The sequence below is a fragment of the Barbus barbus genome (genome assembly GCF_936440315.1).
Source record: "Barbus barbus genome assembly, chromosome: 47".
Classification (NCBI taxonomy): domain Eukaryota; kingdom Metazoa; phylum Chordata; class Actinopteri; order Cypriniformes; family Cyprinidae; genus Barbus; species Barbus barbus.
In genome coordinates, this window is record NC_136725.1 from 16,778,160 (window position 1) to 16,799,379 (window position 21,220).

General features: G+C 35.7%; 3 protein-coding genes across 3 annotated transcripts; 2 read left to right on the plus strand and 1 right to left on the minus strand.

Annotated features, from left to right (window-relative positions):
- Positions 1-1,212: 1,212 nt before the first annotated feature.
- Positions 1,213-10,380, plus strand: uspl1 (ubiquitin specific peptidase like 1). Its single transcript, XM_079410037.1, has 9 exons — positions 1,213-1,340; positions 1,812-1,936; positions 2,163-2,285; positions 3,187-3,835; positions 4,798-4,908; positions 5,000-5,129; positions 5,241-5,366; positions 5,469-5,629; positions 8,747-10,380. The coding sequence occupies exons 2-9, from the start codon at positions 1,823-1,825 to the stop codon at positions 10,051-10,053; spliced, it is 2,721 nt and encodes a 906-aa protein (XP_079266163.1). The 5' UTR covers positions 1,213-1,340; positions 1,812-1,822; the 3' UTR covers positions 10,054-10,380.
- A 1,665-nt stretch (positions 10,381-12,045) lies between these two features.
- LOC306865443 (arachidonate 5-lipoxygenase-activating protein-like) lies at positions 12,046-16,331 on the plus strand. The gene is made up of 5 exons (XM_079410039.1): positions 12,046-12,358; positions 12,533-12,617; positions 13,294-13,364; positions 14,147-14,228; positions 14,571-16,331. Exons 1-5 carry the CDS (start codon positions 12,214-12,216, stop codon positions 14,731-14,733), a joined length of 546 nt encoding a protein of 181 aa, XP_079266165.1. The 5' UTR covers positions 12,046-12,213; the 3' UTR covers positions 14,734-16,331.
- Positions 14,863-19,704, minus strand: medag (mesenteric estrogen dependent adipogenesis). Its single transcript, XM_079410038.1, has 5 exons — positions 19,308-19,704; positions 19,097-19,227; positions 16,801-16,916; positions 16,528-16,695; positions 14,863-16,451 (listed from the first exon to the last, which is right to left on the minus strand). Exons 1-5 carry the CDS (start codon positions 19,667-19,669, stop codon positions 16,431-16,433), a joined length of 798 nt encoding a protein of 265 aa, XP_079266164.1. The 5' UTR covers positions 19,670-19,704; the 3' UTR covers positions 14,863-16,430.
- Between the last annotated feature and the right edge of the window lie 1,516 nt (positions 19,705-21,220).

Below are 21,220 nucleotides of genomic sequence, written 5' to 3' on the forward strand. Positions count from 1 at the left end.
CATACATAAACAGACGCAAGAACAGGAGCCTATGCATGCTAATGACTAAATCTTGGAAAAATTATGCAGATTCGTATTGTGTGGGACGAGGGGCAGCAGATAAAGCGCCGAGGGAGCCTGATGGGAAATTGATGCCCATATAGCCTTCTATTGTTTCATAAGAGAGCAGCTGTAGCTCCCTACGACTCCTCATACAGGCATATGCTCACAGATGCACAGGCTGAGCTCACACTTGAAAGGTATTATCGATTAGATATGCTTTATATGGCCATGTTTATTGTTGATCTAATATATTCACTTTTTCTGGGTACAGTTTTTTTCATATCGGTATTTATGTGGCATTTATAGGCTACGTTTGTTCAAATATCACAATTTAAAAAAGTCTAACAGATAAAAAAAGCAGTAATGTTGATTAGGACAGGGGAAAAAAAGGGACGTGCTGTCAGACAGACCACAGTAAATAGAAATCTAATGACTTCTGGTCGGTTTAATTGATGTGAGAATAACTATTACCATGCATATAGTAGCCTATTTTAAATAAAATAATAATAATAATAATAAAAACAAATAGTTTGTAGTTATTATCAAGGAAATGGAAGATACTTATGCTATTTATGATAAAAGTGGATTTTGTAACACCCCAGTTCAGGACAGAAAACTGTATTCTGCCTCGTTTTGACTTTAAATTGAACACATGCTATATGATCAGATATCCATATAATCTTACTTTGTTTTGAAACTCCATCTTTATTTCAAATATGAAACCTGAACTGCTAAAGCTTATGAAAATGAATTTACACATTTTCCTATCTATGCTATTTTCATATCTATTTTTCTATACTAGCCTACTATGTTATGCATTTACTCTCTCAGTGCGTTTGCATACTCGTGCAAATACAGAGTTAGAGAGAGATTGTGGGTAGCAATATATTAAATTATTAAATGATTTTTAAAATCTATATTGATTTTAAATTTATTGACCATATGTAGGCTATACAGGATTCAATCTCATTTAACACGTTTCTACCCGTCTATGTGTGTGTATCTACTGTTAATTCTAGTTTAGATTTGAGTGTTTTGATAGTGTTGATTCAATCCCTGATGCTGCCCAATTTAATTTCAGACATGTATGTTCAATACACACCGGATGATGGCGCTCTTGTGCTGTAAATTAATCTTTGTAAAAACTTTATTGCTTGCGCCATTGAAACCGGAAGTAGTGCGTTAAGTGTACGACGGAGAGCATGCACATGGAAATGTCTCCTACCGGCGTGCTGGAACTACCTAACGCGTGTATAAAATCCAGTTTGGGGTTTCTCCACATTCGATCCGGTTTCGAGGTATGTGTTGATGTGCACCTGGGAAATCGGTTGTGAAGGCAATTTTGAAGGTTTTGGTCTTCTGGTCTGCTCACTGTTGCTGATCGTGCTCAACAAAGAAATATATCTAAATATCTAACTGCTTTATATGTATTTTTTACATAACGGGTCACTTTCAGCGTCTTGTGCATTTAACATTACAGCTAACGTCACGTTTATACAAAACTCAGTTGTCAGTAAGAAAACAGTAACATTTATATTAATAGCAAACAAATTAATTCGTGTCAGTAATTATTACCGTATGCATACTAAATTGCTTTGGCCTGCTGTCTCGCCTATATTTGCATACTGAATCTAAACTAAGCCAAAACTGTTCTCTTACTGATTCCAAGCACTAGTATGGGAATGCGAATCTAGTTTGAGATGTATGCTTTTTGTGCATCAGCCCGGAATGAGCCAGTTAATGTCTCAGAAATGAATTCTTCTTTCCAGGTGTCACGGTTATGTCAAGATTTTGGCAGCAGGACTCAACAAAGAACCTCAGTGGCATGAGAATGAACGGCGAAGGCACTGGTATAGGGGCTCCGACCCCAGCGGTGGTGGGGTATTTGGGAAAAGTCAGTTATGCTCAGTTCTCTCCCTCTGTCACTCGTGCAAAGCTCCACTCAAATTTAGTTTGTATCGAATTGATCCCCCACCTCAAACGAGAAAAAAACACGGAAATCTGTGTGTAAAAGGCGAAAGAATACTTATAAAAGCACTTGTGTAATTGTGTTATGGGTCTTGTAGTTTCTGTGTTGAATAGTTGTGATTTCTCATATATTGTTTTTTGTTTGTATACAGTGTGGAGACAGAAATGCCTCACCAGGAAACTGTCCTTGGTGCTTGGGAAAAGGTCAGAAAAATGCCCTCCGCTTTTATGCTGTCAACCTGGAGGAGACTGTAATGCTCTGCACAAATCCAGCGGTGAGTAGTCTGCTTTTTCCTTGTTTGTCAGGAAATGCTGACACTTCAATGAATGCCCGAATGAATTTCACAACCTGTCAATAATATATCTGGGTCACTTTACTCTAAAACAAATATAACAAACTAATATTTGTATTGCATAAAGAAAGTATGGCCTAGTTTTGGGCCCATCGATAATCTTTGCATTTTGAAACGCACAATAATTAAAATAAATAAATGAATTGTATTTTCACAGTAAGGTAGTGTTTTTTTGTGTGTATTTTTTTTAATTTATTTATGCTGATAGTAGTTCAGAGAAAAAAGGTGCAATAAAGTGATACATCTAAGAATTACTATTGGAGATTGTATAAAGAAAATGGGGCCCAAGTTTGGTTTTAAAAAGTTAAATAAAATAAATTATATTTCCTCAGTAAGGTAGTTTTTTTTTAATCTATTTATTAATGCTGATTTTAGTTTAGAAAGAAAGTTGCAATATGATAGTGAGTATCTAATAAGAATCACCATTGAAAATAACGAATTAATAAAATTATAAGTAAAATGCCTATGCACATTCCAGTTAAAATGAAAAAAAATTGAGAAATTTGAGGGCAAATGTGCTTAATTTGTCATGAAAATAATTTGACTATTACATTTATTATCTTTTTAAGTGGAAGGTGCAAATGTTTGCAAAAAAAACAAATCCATCCTAAAATTAGGCTTTATTTTCTTACTGCAAAACATAGTTTGTGCTTTTGATTTTGGGGTGAGATACAAGCTGAACGTGTTTGTGAGATTCACTCAATTGTTCTTAAGCTATCAGTATTGGTAAAATTATATGTCGTAGTATTAAATGCTTGTGACTCTTTGTAAAGAAGATTGATTGGCCATTGAGATTGTCATGTGTTTTTCTGTTGCTTTGCAGTGCCTTTACCCATTGGTTAGTAGATCACTGGAAGATGTGCGTGCTAGCTTGTCTAAAGATGGATATAAGAGGAACATTTCTTCCTTATCCGATGTGGATGAAGCATCCTCCCCTTCGAAGCGATCAAGAGAGGAGAAACTGGGCATTTTGTCTGCTGTGCCTGAGCCATGTGGTGCTGATGTCAATGACGGCACTCTTTCAGATGACACTGTCAAAACACAAATGTTCACTGATGAGCAATCAATACTTGGAAACACTGACTCTATTAATGGCACTGAGGAACAACATCCTGAAGATCTACCTGCTGCTGCCACCCATGAGGATTTAGATTTGTGTGACAAGGATGACTGTGTTTCTAGTACTCAAGATGAGGTTGAGGAGATCGTTGGAATGGATGTGGATATGGAATCAGAGATGGTTCCTGTGCAACCTCATCTCTTCTGGAAAAATGAGGACAACTTGTGTTGGTTGGATTCATTGTTGGCAATGCTCGTGAACTGCAGGACTATCAGAGAGACTCCGTGTAAGAATGTAAAGCTGACTGACAAGTTGACATCAGTGCCTTCCTGCAGCTCTGCTGTCTGGAACCTATGCTCCACGTATGATAAGACATGTTCCTATCTGAAATCCAAGGAGCAACAGTGTGAGGGTAAGAGAAAGCAAACCCTTCCAGGGCTCTACATTTTTTTTTAAATTGGCATTTCATTTATTTTTGCTAGTTTAATTGTAAGTCATTTACAAAGTAAATTTATATTATTATTTGCTGACATATTAACACCATAATATACATTGTTTAAATATAAATACAGAATTAAACAGTCAGATGTTTAAAATGTATTATTCTTTATAATATAATGTATTAAAATTAATTTATAAATTAAATAATATTTTTATGTATTCATATTTAGTGTCATTTAAAATTCTAAATTTTTTGTTGACATTGATTTAAGCTTAAATGTACATACAACTCATAAATTACAAACATTATAATACTTAAATATGCACACAGTTTAAAGGTATTTATGTAAATGTATATTAAGTAAATTGAAACTATTTGTAATTATGTATTCATGTGATTTAATTAAGTTATTGAACTTTAAATTATTTGTATTCCTGTATTAACACGCAAAAAAAGATCTAATGTAAAAAAAAGTTATTCTTTAATATTATAAAGGTAATTGTAAGCTATTTAACTTAAATGTATTTATTCATATATATTAACTCACTATAAATTAAATTTCATAGCATTATAAATTGATCATTTTATTTTTCATAATTTAAAGTAGTCAATTTTTGAAGTGGATCAAAAAAGATCAAAGTTGTCCTAAGACAAGAACACATTTTGGTTTTATGTTGCAAGACAACTTTGATGAAAGGTTTTGATCCACTTCAAATGTTAATTAGTGTAGTATAAAGGTATTTAAACTTATTACATAGTTGAAGGTATTTAAATTATGAATAATTATGTATGTGTACATATGTTAAAACACTATTTTAAACAAACTAATGCTGCTTTTGTTAACATTTATTAATTTACCTCACCCAAAAAATACACTCATGAGGACGTCTGCATTCACATGCTGGAGAGCTCACCTGTTTTCCGTTCTGCAGATGAGGTACCCAGAGCCCCCGCTGATGTCCTGTGTGAGGCAGAGCAGCAGCTGTCTGCGCTCCGTCTGTCAATCTTCAAACTCCTTCAGCCTACACTCAAGTGTGAAATAGGTAAAATGGTTCAACAGCTAATCATAAAAACATTTGATATCAATCTGTTGCTTGTCATTTGTGTTGAGTGATAATCTTGTCTGTCATACAGGTCAGCAGGAAACACCCGTGTTTGCTCTCCCTCTCCTTCTGCGCTCAGACAAGTGGGCTCAAGAGCTATTCCAGCACACAGTCCGTTGGGAATTTAAGTGCACTTCTTGTAGTTATACTCTAAATAACAGGTAAAGGCTTTAGTCATGTAATGTTAAATCACTTGTATTTGATAATTAAATGAAATACATGGTAATTTAGTAGGTGATTGTGTGTAACACAACCTTCCTGTTGTCTTGCAGTGTTGAGAAGACTCTTACAACATTCACTCAGATTCTGAATGACTGGCACCCATTAAAAGCCATCCACCGCACTCAGTGCAGTAACTGCAACCGGAAAAACCAGAGGAGGAAAATGTTGCTTGAAAAGTAAGCATTGGAATAGCTATAAATCACTATTGTTTCATCACAATTTAACCTGTTGGTCTTTGGGGTTGCTTGATTATTGTCTTTGTTCATTTTTTTTTGCAGGCTGTCCTCGGTATTTGCACTGCATTTTGTGGAGGGCTTGCCCAGGAAAGACCTCTCTAAATACTCGTTTGAGTTCCAGGGCGCACAGTACAATGTTAGCACTGTTATCCAGTACAATAAGCATCTAAAGCACTTTGCCACTTGGATCCGTCAGAGCAATGGTGAGTGTCTTTATTCCGTGAGTTCATTAGTTGATCTATTCACACCACTATTTGAAAGTTTAATGTCTTTCCTTACTTTTATTCAGCCAGGATACATTAAGTTGATCAAAAGTGACAAAGTAAAGATATTTATAATGTTACAAAAGATGTTCTGTTAAAACATTTAGCAGTTTCCACAAAATTGTTAAGCTGTAAACATTAACAGCCAACCTGTACGCCAACTGCACTCACTGAACAGCGTCCTAATATTAGGGCTTTTAGTCCAAAAAAGTGCACGTACTTGGATAAATACTGATATATTTACACTAGAGCTTCGCCCGTGTCGAATAAACCTTTAAAAAAGTCTTACCGGAACATTCAGATCTGCGTTCGCGCAGCTGCGGACACAGATTTACCGTGTTTGGGTAACAGCTTCACAAACAGTCTTTTCAACTACACTGTATTATTTCTGTATTACAGTCATTCATAAGTTAATAGTTCAGATATAAACACTGATGTTTATGGTAGCGATCAAAATAGACCTTTTGAAAGTTAACTGGCGCTTCAAATAACGTTTGTGTCGATTGCATTGTTTCGCAATTTGTGATTGAATCAAGAGATTCGTTTAAAAACGCTGATTCATCCAGTAAAGAAACAAGTTAAGTATTTATGAGTGAGACATTAAATCATTCATTCAAACCACTTTCATAATTTTAATATGAACTAAATATATTATAAATACATATTAAATGTTTAATAATTCGTTCAAAATAAACACTTTTAAATAGACTGCAGCAATGGTATTTTGTCACACATTATTTTGTTTCGTGGGACAATCGTGATCTCTGTTTGAGACAAAAAAAATCTTGATTCTCAATTTATCCAGAATCGTGCAGCTGTCCTATGTGACTGAGTGCAGACCTTTGGTAAATATCTAACATGAGTAACGTTATTAGAATGATATCTGAAGTCATGTGGCACTGAAGACTGGAGTAATGATGCTGAAAATTCAGCTTTGCCATCAAAGAAATAAATAGCATTTTAAATATTGCATCTTAAAATATTGATTTCAATTTTCAAAGTGTATTTAATTATTATCCAAGTTATGTATAATAACATTTACATGATAAATTAAAAGTTTACATTTTTGATCAAATTAATGCAGTCTTGGTGAGCCTAAGTGACTTCTTTCAGAAACATAAAATTCTTATTTTGATTTCTTGTTATTTGCAAGCTTTTGAAGTGTATAATTACACACCAGTGTTGGGTGTAATTAGTTACTAAGTGATTAGTTGCTGTAATTTAATTACTTTTCCTTGAAAAAGTAAAGTTAGGGATTACTCATCTCTTCTGTAATTTAATTAGTTACTACTTATGTAATTGAATTTAATACTGTGTAGACTGTATAACACATACTGTACAATAGTGGATTTAACTCATTTAAAGTCTAACCTTAAAATGCATACTTGTGTACCCTTCTCACTTTAAATAATTTGGTGAGTTAATAAGAATATTGGTTGCACAGTGTCCAATTCCCACTATTAACTAGTTGTTAATTAGCATGAATATTACTGGGATATTGGCTGATTAATGGAATTGGATTAATTAAAGTGTGACTAGAATAATTTGTTGTTAATTATTCATTTGAAATAATTAAAAGAACTGTTTCATGTCTATCCTTGTATCATTAACTTGTCGAGGTTGATATATGATTTAGAAAGTAATTAGTAATAAGTGATTAAATACTTTTTGGAGGGAGTAATTTGTACAGTAATCTAATTACACTATTTAAGATGTAATTAATTACTTTTTTAGAGTAACTTACCCAACACTGTATATGACGTTGCTAAAAAGAACATTATTTTGTGTATTTGGTGTAATGCATTGTTTAAGCGGTTTAAGGTTCAAAAAACACATTTTCCACATACTGTACATTGTTGCTCCTCTATGCCCCGCCTTTCTGAAACGCATCGATTTTTACAAAGCTCATTGTTCTGAGAAGCGAGGTGTGCGCTGATTGGCCGAGTACCTCAAGCGTGAGACGGAAATGTTACGCCCATTACGATGTTGTGATGCTATGTCCCGGCGCAACGACACAAAAACAATAAAACCCATTATAAACGAGACATTTGTTGCATCCAGTGGGGACATAATGACTGATTATAATGACTTATACTGTCTTTTTACGTGGCATCGCGCCGCATAAACCTTGCCATGCCTGCATTTGTGATCGGAGAAACGACAAACAACAAGCGCTTCTCTACACTGCTCAAAACTCGCGTTTGAATGGTCAGTGGCAAATTCTTTAAATATGACAACATACTTACAGGCTGCGAGTCAGAAGCGTCAGACTGTCCTTGAGAAGTTGGAATTGCCCCGCTTTATATAAACAGCCTTTGACCATAGCTGGCAGGCTACTCTTCCAGGTTCAGGAAATAGTCCTCCGTAAAATGCGCTGCACACACTCTATATTTGGGTTGAACTGTTCTGGAACATTGTTGTAAATACAACTTAACAACGGATTTCTAGTTGTGTCCTCTTTTGGAAGCCCAAACAATGTACTTTCGCTTTCACAATGAAGTGCGGCGTCTTCATGACATGGCGGCGGCAGCAACCATACTACAGCGAGAATAATAGTTCCACCTTCTTTCTTTGCATAAACATTTGGGTGGTGTTTTGCAAATTTTCTCACACCGTGACTTAGACATGTGGGGGCGTGTTTGAATGAGCCGTTTTAGGTGGGTGTGGTCGAGTTTTTACTTTTATAAAGAATATCTCTTTGGTTTTGAGACTTTAGTCTTTGCAACTTTAGGGATCTCATCTGTGCACAAACAGCTTGTAGCACAAACAGCTTGTAACACTCCAAAGAGAAAGGAAAACTTAATCGCATCATATGATCCCTTTAATTTATTTTATTGTTGCTAAAAAAGCACATTTGTTTCCACTCAAGTTATGTTTTCGCATTGTTTTACTTGCATATTACCAAAAATAAGCATGAATTGACTAAAAATGATAAACTGTTATTAAATAGCTATTAAAATTAGCTGCAAATTTCTCAGTTGATCCTGTGAAATATAATGTTAATTCAAATTTAAACTTTATAGGGGTTCATTTACATGTTTGTGTTCTGTCTTTTAGGGTCATGGCTGGAACTCGATGATCTGAAATACCCTCACAGCATCATCCACAAGAGGTTTTCATTTCCTGCTGATGAAATTCACGTTGTTTTCTGGGAATCAGACTCCACTAAAGAGGAAGCTTCAGAGGTTTGCTCACCGACAGCTCCCTCGGCGCTCACAAATGTCGATGATAAACACCTGCACGAACTGTCAGACTCTGTGGCCGATGACACGTGTGTCCTCAACGCGCTCACCGTGGGAGACTCGACTGCTGTCGGTGCTCTGGATGCATCCATCGGCAGCACCACATTACTGGACACCTTTGAGGGTCTGTCACATACAGACATTGTGACCCTCACTCTGGTTGATGAGAACAAAGCCACAGAGGCTCTTCAGATTCCCCAGAGCCCAGCCGTCGTGCCGGCCGCTCTCCCCACTCTTCCTGTAACATCTAGTTCATCTTGTATCTCTGAGTCCGTTTGTGAACCTTCAAATCCCCAAAGCTCAGGTTTGGTGGAATGCTCTTCGGGTTCTAATCCAGTTGTGGTGAGACCGTCAGTGGCTACACAAGTACATGCACCTCCACCGCTTGCGTCCTCGTTACTTCAACGCCATCCTTCCTTCCAGTCGACACCAATAAGACTTCCTCCTCCCGCTCCAAAACCCAAACCCATTCTGAAATGTGACAACGAAGCTCTGCTAGCAAAGCCAGCTGACATGTTTGGTGGCTTCTTAAGCAAGAAATTGCCAAATTCAAGTGGCGGGAATCCTGCGGTAGCGCCTCAGCACAAACCAGTCACCCTTCCTGGTGGCATATGTGGTGCATCTGTTAAGAAAAATCCCAGCCTTTTGGCAGCCCAGCAGCCCATTAACACTACAGAAGCCCTGAGGCTGAAGCTACTGAAAAAACTTAAGGCTAAGAAGAAGAAACTGGCCAAACTAAACCATCTTTTGGGAAGTGCAGGAGAATCTGTACCAACACCGGACAGCACGGCCCTCTCGTCACCCTACTCGGTCACCTCGAGTACATCAGCGTACGACAGCCCAGCATATGACCAGTTCTTCGCTGAGCTTTTGTCTCCTGCGACAACCGTCAGTAATCTCTCACCTGACAGCACAGGGCTCCTTGAGATGTTGAACAATGGCCAGAATGCGGAGACGACACTGCAAAATCCTTCTGTAGCAACTGTGGTTCCAGAAGCCACTTTAACCTACCCTTCTTCTACTAAAGACTCCGTATTGAATCTTGATGAATACATACAATCAGAGATGGGCCAGACTGCAATTGACAACACCGATTTTAATGGCTTAGATATATTTTTCTGATCAAGAAAAGCTTTTAGATTTTACAAACCATGAGTTTGGTCTGGTGTCAAAAGTTGTTCCTAAGAACTCTTCTTTTTGTAGTTTCGTATTGGGAATGCAAGACTTTTGTTAGGAAAGCCTGTGGTGCACCATCAGTTAAATCATTTTCATATTTTGTCTGATATACTTGAATGAAAAACATTAAATGGTGCAGAGTACGTAATGTTTGAAGATCAAATTATGCGCAATGCATTTGTAAAGGTTTGTACAGTTTAATAATTTTTGTTGTTTTTTTATGGTTATCACTGTATTTAAAGCAGTTCATATTAAATGGTTCCAAAAATTGAATATGTTGTGGTTACTGGCTTTTAATTTTGCATGTATGTGAAGAGCCTCACTTTCACACTGATTGTATATGGGGCTCCTACACTTTTTCATGGATAGAAATAGCAGTTTCTAACCAATAAAATATTTGCATGACCTGCAGTTTGTGGTTGGAAAGATTTTGAATTATACGAGTATTAAAGTCTAATGTTTACCAAAGGCTGCATTATTTCATCAAATATATAGTAAAATTAATAATATCGTGAAATATTACTATTTGAACAGCATTTATTTGTAATAGTCTTTAAACATTGTTAACTGTCACTTTTGCTCAATATAATGCATCTTTACTGAATATTATAAAACAATTTATGACCCAAATGTTTTAACAATAGGAAAAATATATTTATCAGCAATTACAAAGACATTCCCATTATAATTTTTTTTTCTGGATATTTCCCCAGTTTTCCATGATCTATATATATCGTAAACCACTATCATATTTTAATTGAACATCTCCTTTGGTGCAGTAGTGCTTTTTTTGCTTACAGTCGAGCATTTGCTGCTAAATATTAATACTGTCGGAGTCCATTTTTAATCGAGCATGGAAAATGTGAATGCAAAAAGCTTCATTTTGTTCATATTTTGGTCCACTTATTAAAGGTTTGAGTTTGGTTATTTTAAAGAGTGAAAACAAGCGGTGCCCAAAAAAAGTATTTAGACACTTAAGCCTCAAATAAAAATGTATAAATGTATTATCTTTGCAACAAAGTATCAAAACAAATGCCATTTGTTTTAAAGAAATACTAGCATAAGCACACTGATAAATTACAAAATTAAATTTGTTGGGTATTAAATTAAACAGATAAACTGTTAAAAATAAGAGTAATGTTTTGTTTAATTTCTGGTCGTCAAACTTTGCAGAAATGTTGCATGTTTATTAAGATGAGGAACAACACAGATGGCTATTCTGTTGGGACATCTTTGTGAATTTGAGGGGAAAAAAATGACTTTGAGAGCAGTTGGTTCAAAATAAGTACCTAAAAATTTAGTTGTGAAAAAAAGCTCAATCATAATTTGTTTGCATATTGTTTGATGTCACTTTATCTAATGCAATAAAATGCTGACATCTTACAGTGTTGGTTAAATAAGAATCAGCTTACTGTCTGCTAATTTATTCAACATAATATATTGAGGTGAAGTTCATCTTTTCTGTTTGAGTTATAGCAATCAATTTGGCCAACATTAATTTAGTTTCAAACCTGCACAAATATATCAACTAAATTACTTCAAGTCATAAGCCTATACAAAAACTTGGTTAACTACATTAAGTTTACTCTTTATATTTAGTGTTTAAATAAAAAGGTGACAATACCATTTGGTCTGCTGGCTGGTTCAGAGCAGATGTCATCAGTACTGGATATGGCGGGCTCCTGAAAATGCACATTTGTTATTGTTTCCTGTATTTGACAACCGTTTCAGTAAATTAAGACACTGTTAATGAGCTGTTGAGTTGATTCAGGTGTGTCATATTAAAGAGACACCCAAAATATGCAGTGTTAGGTCGTGACATCCTGAACCAGGATTTAGATACCAGCTGAACCCAGCTAAGACCTGCAATACCGTCTCAGCCAGCAGAGGGCAGTGTTTAACAGCGAGACCCTCAACAGACTCGGATGGTTAAACTTTATTTTATCCAAAAATACCAGTTAATACTAGGATGAGCTGTGAAACGGAAAATGCAGCTATGCCAGGAACAAGTTTTCCACACTTATTTTCTAAAAGCACAAAATGTGCCATATTTGACCATGAAGCAGAAGTGATGGTGTCCCTCCCTTCAGGAAACACATCGGTTTTATGGTGATGTTATCTGTGATGCTAAAAATGATCAGACAGTCTTCTGACGCAGACTCGCAGTTCACACTTGAGAACATGTATGTTGCAGTGATCGACAACATTTTCTTACTCGTCCTGGTCACTCTTCTCAGCGTGATTCAGAATGGTATGATATTTAGAATTTATTATTATTTTATTTTGTATAATTGAAAGATGTGTATGCAAATGATCTTTGAACACATTGTGCTGTGTTTTTACAACTACCAGGAATTAGTCCATAATGTAGCCTAAATATACATGCACATGCATTCAACTAATATGTCCAATACTTCTCCTCTAGTGTTCTTCGCCTTAAAGGTTGAGAAAGAGTGCACCGGTCAACATTCGAAACATTCCGCAGCGTTCGAGCGTTTGTCCTGCGCGAAGTGAGTAATATTGACTCGAGCTTCTCCACTATAGAATCTGACTGAAAAAGTAACTATTATATTAAGCGCTTTTTATAGAGTGTGATAAATAATCTGTTTATGAAATAGTGTTGGTGGTAGCTTCTTTTGCATAATAGCTCGAAATTTTCCTGTTGTTCTGGAAACTAACTTCCTGCTTTATTTACATAATCTTAATGTTGAAAAAGTGTTGCACTGGTCTTTCTGTCCGTGTATCGAAAGCCTATATAGCTGTACATTTGATTTTTCACTTATTTAAAGTTTTTCATAAAGTCTAGTATCCTTATGTATTATTGCACAGTAAATTATATGATTTCAGTCCAATTTAGATTGATTTTAAAAATCTATTTCTTTTTTATTCTTTTTTTCAAATATGCAAAATAAACCAAACTGACAGTTGCATATCTAGACTGTTGGATTCTAGTTTGGTAGTTTATCAATTTATATGCAATCATAAAGTGTCATTAACCACAGCCAAAGAGGAAGTAACAGCTCTTTCACAATATTTCAAAAAGTTACATGGAAGTACTACAAGAAGAACTGACAGCATGTCCTCAGTTTGGTCAAATGAAATACCAGAGTTGCCTGATAAAGTTAGTTTCTGAGGCTGTATGAAAGTGTTATCAGTTAATAAAATAGTTTATGTATGTTTTCTCAGTCGAAACTGCATGGACACGTACCCCACATTTCTGGCAGTACTGTGGTGCGCTGGAATCTGCCTCAGCCAAGGTACAATTCAATTCATCACAATTATCATAAAAATAAAAAGTCAGTTAAAGGGATAGTTCACCCAAAAATGAAAATTCTGTCATCTTTTACTCACCCTCAAGTTGTTCCAAACCTGTATGAATTTATTTGTTCTGCTGAACACAAAGGAAGATATTTTGAAGAAAGTCTGTAACCAGGCTGTTTTGGGGCACCATTGACTTCCATAGTAGGAGAAAAAAAAAAAAAAAAAAAAATTTAATATATATATATATACACACACACTATGGAAGTCAATGGTGCCCCAGAACTGCTCAGTTCCCCACATTCTTCAGAATATCTTCCTTTGTGTGCAGCAGAACAAAGACATTCATACAGGTTTGGAACTACTCGAGGGTGAGTAAATGACAGAATTTTCATTTTTGGGTGAACTATCCCTTTAAGTGATTGAGTTGAATGAGCACGTAATCAATATTTTTAGAGGTGAAAGTGCCTTTATTTTCTGTTATTTATAACGTTCACTGCAATATAGTGATAGGATCAGACCAAAGAAAATACCCCTTTTGTAATGTAGTAGAAATGGTTTGCATTTCCAGGCTAATAATTTCTGTTATGACCCATGTGCAAATATTTGTCTGCATAATAACTTTGCTCTATTTTTTTAATACCACTGAAATAGTAGGCTAATTGAGTTGCTAAGAAACCAACTGATATATAACGAAAGTCAGCCCTAATAAAATACCTGTACAATACTTTCTTGGAAATTCTCTGATATCATTTAAATATGAAAACCCTTTTTGTTTCAGCTCCAGCTGCCTTTTCTGGCATTATCTACCTTGTGGTCCGGCAGAAGTACTTTGTTGGCTACTTGGGGCAGACTTGCCAGAGGTAAGATTTTTAAATCCATAATTATGAACAAATAAGGCATTTTAAACATCAAAGATGTGTTTTCTTGTGCTAAAACTGCATTAGAGTCAACTGAAACATCTTCTGAGGTTCCTGACCTTAAAACTACATGAAACACAGCATTAGATGTTGCCAATGTTAATCTCAATACAAATAAGCTATTAGTTATTGAACCGTTGCAAATTTATGATATGGGCAGAAGATCACTTTGAGGTTTCAACCCTGTATATTGTATATACAGACACATCAACCATGTGTTGTAACCCAACCGTATTTTACACATACCAGATTTGTTAACAGATATTCTGCTTGTGTGCCTGACAGCACTCCTGGCTTCCTGTTCGGGAAACGCATTCTCTTCTTCCTGTCACTCATGTGTTTCGTGGGAATCATAAATCATCTGCTGCTCACCTATGGTGGCAGTGACTACAAAGAGTACATCCAGACCATCACCAAAGCAGCGTCAACACTTCTGCTTTTGCCCTGAACTGTGCCAGACAGATTTTTCTGCAGCTGAAACAGTAGTGTAAACACATCAGTGTTGATAAACTCTTTCGGTTAATGGTTTGTCAGTTAGTCAGAGGATATGGCAAGAACAGTATGAAGCGTTCACATTGATAGTCACAGAGGCATTTAATTTCAATATGTACACATTACAAAGTTATGCAAAACAACAAAATATGATGAAAAAGGCTCTATGGTATACTATATGGTATTTGAAGAAATTTTTTAAATGGGTCATATCATGCTTTAGTTTTTTCATTGAGGTCAACATGTAAGGATTGGTCAAAAAATGTTCTCTCTCTAAGCTTTAGATTTAAATGGTCAGTTTTTTGTTACTGTGCCTTTAAAAATGCCAAGTTCTGCTCATGCACCAGATTGCAGGTTTCCTGTTGTGTGAAATATAGTTCAGCAAGATCCTCAGCCTCTTTGCAAAGTCTGCATTACATGACAGGGTAACAAAATAATCAGTGATGAAATGTCAGACTGAAATTATCAGGGTATAACTGCACATAGTGCATTGGTGATGTGGCCAAAAAATTATCGCGATAAAATTTTCATATCAGTCGATAATGATAATTATCACGCTAAATTTCAAATCTTTTACTACCTAATTTTTATTAGTTGAAATTAATTATTCTGACTGTTTTAGTTTTATTAACCACTGGTCGTCCATAGTAGCATACATTTAGATCATGATAACCAGTTAAAACCACACGTATACAAGCACCTCAATACCATGGTATAAATGTATCTACAATGTATATTGTTTCTAGGTATCTGTATGAAAACCAGTAGTCTAAATACATTTAGTATAAATGCAAACACTTAGCTTAATCTCAAAAAAATAATGTAATTATATTCCCTTACTCCGTATACCCCACATTTCTGCCACAATACCATGGTGCAGTTAGTTACTACAGTAAATCCGTGGTAAATAATGGCGATTTGTAGATTGAAAAGCCTTCTGACTATATCATTGCGTAATGTTTCTCCTGTTTGTCAACACCGTTTCATCTGGCTTTAAACTAGTTTAAATCACAGTCATCCGTGTTCTTCGCTGTGGTGCGGTTCAAATGATTAGCGCTGTTTTGTTCCATTTTTGGTGCATAAACATATCGAACTCTGGTTATGGTTTTATCGAGGAAAATTACATCACGATAATTATCATTATCGTTTTATCACCCAGCCCTAAATCTGCACGTTTCTATCCATTCTCTGGAAGTATATGCAGAGCCGTATGTGCTACACACAGCAAGAAACGTGTAAACTTTAGAGCGTAACCTAATGTTAGATAATGTATCTATTTGTTTGGCTTGATTTCAGTTATCCCGAAAGATAAAGAACATTTTTATTCCTCATGATATGACCTATTAAAACAATGAATGGAAGTGACCCATTTAAAAAAGTATTGCAACTATCTTGAGTTTGCTAGTTTACAATGTGAGGATTTTTTAAATTGTCCTATTAATAATTATAATTAAAATTAAGTTCCAGTGATTTCCAATTCTTTGATTTTTTTTGTATTACTGCTGACATGAGCAAAATAAAGTTTTATTTACAGTAAAATTGTTCTTTAAGGTGCATTAATGGTCTCCTCATCTGTGCAGGGCTTCAATTTCCAGACTGAAGCCTGTTTTCAGTAGATATTTGCTGTTTCATACAACATTTTGGGTGTTGATCTCATCTTCCATGGTATGAGACCTGCAAGATCAGATTTCCAGTCTTAGTCTCAGTACTAGAAATCATCAGAGATGTCTGCTTATTTATTAAAACACACCTTGAACTGTCGTTTGCTGCAGCCGAACCAGTAGGGAAAGTCAAAAAGGGCGTCAGAACAGTAGTCGATGGTGAAATGCGTGTCTTTCCAGATGGGTTTTACCTTTTCATCAACAAGGACTTGAAAGCTCTCACCGACCCATCCCTGTAGTGCAGCACTAACATCAACCTTAAAAAAAATAATATATATAATATACGAATTCATTTTTTACATTGCCAGAAAAGAGGCACAAAATTTGTACATCATTAAAAACAAAGTCTCCACTGAACTCACATCAACTGTATAACTTTCTCCAGCAACAGATGAAATAGTCATGTCTAAGCCTCTCTCCATTTCCCATCTGATCATTGGATGACTGCCGTTGATCGCCACCACATAATACCCAAGAACTATGGACAATAAGAAGAGGGCTGTGGCAAATTTGACAAATACAGTAAACAGTGGAGTCAAAGTTTAATGATACCTTCCCTGTTGACATTGTGACAGCTACATTGAATTTCCTGTGATAAATTTTTACAACTGTAGTGCTTACTGATATCACTGATATTAGTAACATTACTAATAATCACCATAAATCTCAGTTCAAGCCCATATGAAACACTATATTAAATTATTTGCTTTTCAGTCAAGTAGTTATGCCGATAATATCAAAAATTAATAATATAAATTTAAAAAGACTAAAGTATTATTTTACTGTAATTCTACATCATTTTTAGACCAAATGTTGTTCTTTGTTTTGAACTTGATTTTGTTCTGAAAATTTTAAACAGGCCTTGTTTATGAAAATTGGCTATTGAAGTTGCAGTCCTTTTTATTTTATATATATATATATATATATATATATATATATATATATATATATATATATATATATATATATATATATATATATATATATATATATAATGACTTCAAAGTTGTGAACTGTATCTTTAATAAAACTATTAAAGAAGTCATCCATCCATCTTATTATCCAAACCTCTATTTATTATTGGATCCTATAACTATGGAACCCCGTTTCCACCTATGAGTAAAAATTAAAACAAGGTAATTGCGACTTTTTATCTCGCAATTCTGACTTTTTTTCCCTCAGAATTCTGATATAAACTCGCAATTCTGACTTATTTTTTTTCCTGGCAATTGCGAGTTTATATCTCACAACTCTGACTTTCTCGCACCATTAACACTCTCCGTGTAAGGCTTTGCGGTGCTTTGTTCAATCTGCTATAGATATATTGAACTAGATGAATGTTGCATCCGAATATGATTTTTGAACAAACATAAAAATGACTCATTCTCCAGTTCTGCGCTCGCGGTTGGACAGTACCATTACCGCCGGGCAGTGTGCGGGAGGGGGGACGGCGCGCACAGCATTCTTCATTTCTTTATATATCGCGTTATTTTAAATAACAGCTGTCAAGTCAAAAATGTATTGTAACACTATTATTGATAGCTCATTGGCAGCTTTATTTACAGAAATCCCTTTATGTGCGGGTACAGCAGAATCCGACTGTCCTTCAAGAGCATAATACTTCATTCACCAGAACTTCTCTGAGCGACTTACGAGTAGATGTTATTGATTATGCCAAACCAGAACATCACTAGGCCTACTCCGTATACGTCATGCTTTATTTCATCTAGCCATAATAATCCTATAATAGTACCCTAAATCGTTTTATACTGCAAAGTTTAGCGATAATAAAGCGATAGAAGCTGCCTCAAACTCAGAACTATAAAGAAATGAAGACTGCTGTGCAGCTGTGCGCGCCGTCCCCCCTCCCGCACACTGCCCGGCGGTAATGGTACCGTCCAACCGCGAGCGCAGAACTGGAGAATGAGTCATTTTTATGTTTGTTCAAAAATCATATTCGGATGCAACATTCCTCTAGTTCAATATATCTATAGCAAATTGAACAAAGTTCTGCAAAGCCTTACACGGAGAGTGTTAATGGTGCGAGAAAGTCAGTGAGATACAAACTCGCAATTGCGAGGGGAAAAAAAAGTCAGAATTGCAAGTTTATATCAGAATTTTTTTATTTATTATTTAAATTATTTTTTATTCATTGGCGGACACGGGTTTCCATATATAACCCAGCATCTTAAGCCACAGGTGGAGAAAAACCCTGGATGGATGGCCAGGCCATCACAAGGCTCACACATATATTTTAAGATTCATTTTTATTGAATTTCTCTTTCTTTGATATAGCAAAGGTAAAAATGAGATATATTAGCATAATCAATGGCACAGTTTCACTTTATGTGGCTCAATTTACCCCTCACTGGGGTCAAGCTGAGCCAAGAGACCACTGTTTTTTTGGAAAGCTATATTTTGAAAGTGATTTCTAAAGTGATTATTCCCAAAGATGTACCATATCCTGAAATTCATGTACATATTTAAGTTGAACCATGTTGTATATAAGATTCAAGAAAGATCCCTTTTTCAGAACACTATTTAAAAGATAATTTAATAATCGTTTTATGTATGCATACACAACACACCACTCTCCTCTTTGTACGTAAACATTAATTTACAGAAGCAGGTGAAATATTAATAAGAAGAAAATCCTACCTGGAACATCTCTGTTTCTCTTTTTTTTAACCTTTGTTTCGGTGCATGCAGACACGAGGATGTATAATGTTTTTGAGGTTAGCTGTCGTCTCAAATCTGTGTACTCTCCCAAAGTGCGTACCACGACTTTCCTGAAATGGTCAAGAAGAGTTACAAGCACGCTGTATCTAAACCTGCATATTGCCATATCACGTTAATTAAGTCCATTTACCTTCCCAGAGAATTACAGAAAGTCACTTTCCCCTCGCTGGACTGGATCTCATCGATGAACACGCAGCTGTTCTCCTGATCCCACTTCACGACTCTGCAGCCCGCGCGACTCTCGACAGTGAATCCACGAGGAGGGCTGTTCACAAACGACTCCAGCTCGATAACGTCCATAACAAAACCCGAATTCGCGTTTTTCCGCATTTTCTTTCTTTTGTATCTTCTTGAGGACAAATGCGAGTGTTCCTCCAGCGCGTGAGTCGCCCTTCGCTTTGGTGGAGCTGGTTTATGAATCAGTGCATCACAGTCATCCAGTTGTTCCGGTACAGAACAATGTAACATTATGACGGGAAATTCGAGTTGCATCACCTGTTCTACTGGTTAAGTGACCGAGACGCAGTGTTGCCAGATTGGGCGGGCTTTCAATTGTATAGGCTAATTGGTTAATAAACATCCCAAGTGTGCACATATTTAGCCTGCATGCATCCAATCAGTCAGTACTAGTTTAGACAGTGTCTGCTTGGATATTTAATCATATTTGGTAGTTCTCTTAAATGCATTTTCCCCGATTTGATCCATGTGAAATTTATCTAGCATTATATTTATATTATTTTGTCATCGTTATTTCATTATAAGGAGTTAAAAATGGCTTTTATCAACCTTAATTTACATTATATCACCTTATTTTGACAGTTAAAATTTTGGGCGGGTTTTTGTGAGCTTTTGGGTTGGAAATAGTGCATCCAATCTGGCAACACTAAACGCACTCACACAGACATCAGTGTTTTACATCATGGTAAATGTGAACTATTAGTCACACTAAAAGTAGGTCATTTAACCTCCAGTAGTGACATAGCATTTTCCTGAGGGAACTGTTACTGGTTTGCAGACTACCAGGGTGATCACTGGATGTTTTAGAGAGATTTGGGTGATTTTAAGCTAGAATAGGCTTGTTTAATACTTTTAAATTGATTATAGAATCAGTTTTACATTAGCCATGGAAATCCCCATGTTTTTCTGTTTCCCCACATAATTAGTTTCCGCTTACTCAGGGTTAGGCAAGGATGGTAGCTGGTTTTGCACAATTTCAAGCCATTCCAAAACTGGTTTAATGCTGCATTCACCTGCCATTATCAGAATTATACAAGTTTCCTTGTCGGAAATTGGCCATATAAGGCCTCTCTAAGGATATTTAGGATAATTCCGATAGCATGTAAATGCAGCATAAGTGGTTAAACAGATAGCCATGCTGTTTGTGACCTGGTTAACCACAAGACAGCTTGAACTGATTGACCAAATTTTATGACTTGGCCTTTCCCGTTAAGTATAAAAAAGTTGCTGCAGTAATGTTTTGTTCTTGCCGTTTTTTTAATTTTTTAATATGACTTATCCTAGTTCCAGTTGGCCAGATTAAGACATCTAAATCAAGTGTTAAAATGGTTAATACATTTTTAACCTACCCTAAACCTTCCTATTTATTAAAGAATCCAGGAAAAAAATGGATCACAGCTTTCACAAATATATGAAGCAGCACAACTGTTTTCACCATTGATAACAATATGAAATGTGTCTTCAGCAGCAGATGAACACTTGAGCACTAAATCAGCATATTAGAAAAATTTCTGAAAGATCATGTGACTGGAGTAATGATGGCCAAACAAGCTTTGCCATCACAGAAATCAATTAAATTTTAAAATATATTAAAATAGAAAACAGTTGTTGTAATAGTATTCACAATATTACTCTATTTTTGATCAAATAAATGCAGCCCTGTGAGCATGAGACGTCTTTCAAAAATATTGAACCTTGGTCTATATACACATACGCAGACATCTATGATAAATCTTAACATTCACTCATAAAATAAAATCTCCAGCTGACACAACACCACTTTCAAAAACGATGCATGAACGTGAG

Bases quoted from the DNA above. Each gene is read 5' to 3' on its own strand.
- uspl1 (XM_079410037.1), top strand. From the start codon at position 1,823: ATGTCAAGATTTTGGCAGCAGGACTCAACAAAGAACCTCAGTGGCATG. The intron at 3,836-4,797 runs GTAAGAGAAAGC...TCCGTTCTGCAG, and splicing joins CAAGGAGCAACAGTGTGAGG to ATGAGGTACCCAGAGCCCCC. The intron at 5,630-8,746 runs GTGAGTGTCTTT...TCTGTCTTTTAG, and splicing joins TTGGATCCGTCAGAGCAATG to GGTCATGGCTGGAACTCGAT.
- LOC306865443 (XM_079410039.1), top strand. From the start codon at position 12,214: ATGGTGATGTTATCTGTGATGCTAAAAATGATCAGACAGTCTTCTGAC. The intron at 12,359-12,532 runs GTATGATATTTA...CTTCTCCTCTAG, and splicing joins TCTCAGCGTGATTCAGAATG to TGTTCTTCGCCTTAAAGGTT. The intron at 14,229-14,570 runs GTAAGATTTTTA...TGTGCCTGACAG, and splicing joins TTGGGGCAGACTTGCCAGAG to CACTCCTGGCTTCCTGTTCG.
- medag (XM_079410038.1), bottom strand. From the start codon at position 19,669: ATGCAACTCGAATTTCCCGTCATAATGTTACATTGTTCTGTACCGGAA. The intron at 19,228-19,307 runs GTAAATGGACTT...TGACCATTTCAG, and splicing joins TTCTGTAATTCTCTGGGAAG to GAAAGTCGTGGTACGCACTT. The intron at 16,452-16,527 runs GTGTGTTTTAAT...CTGATCTTGCAG, and splicing joins GCAGCAAACGACAGTTCAAG to GTCTCATACCATGGAAGATG.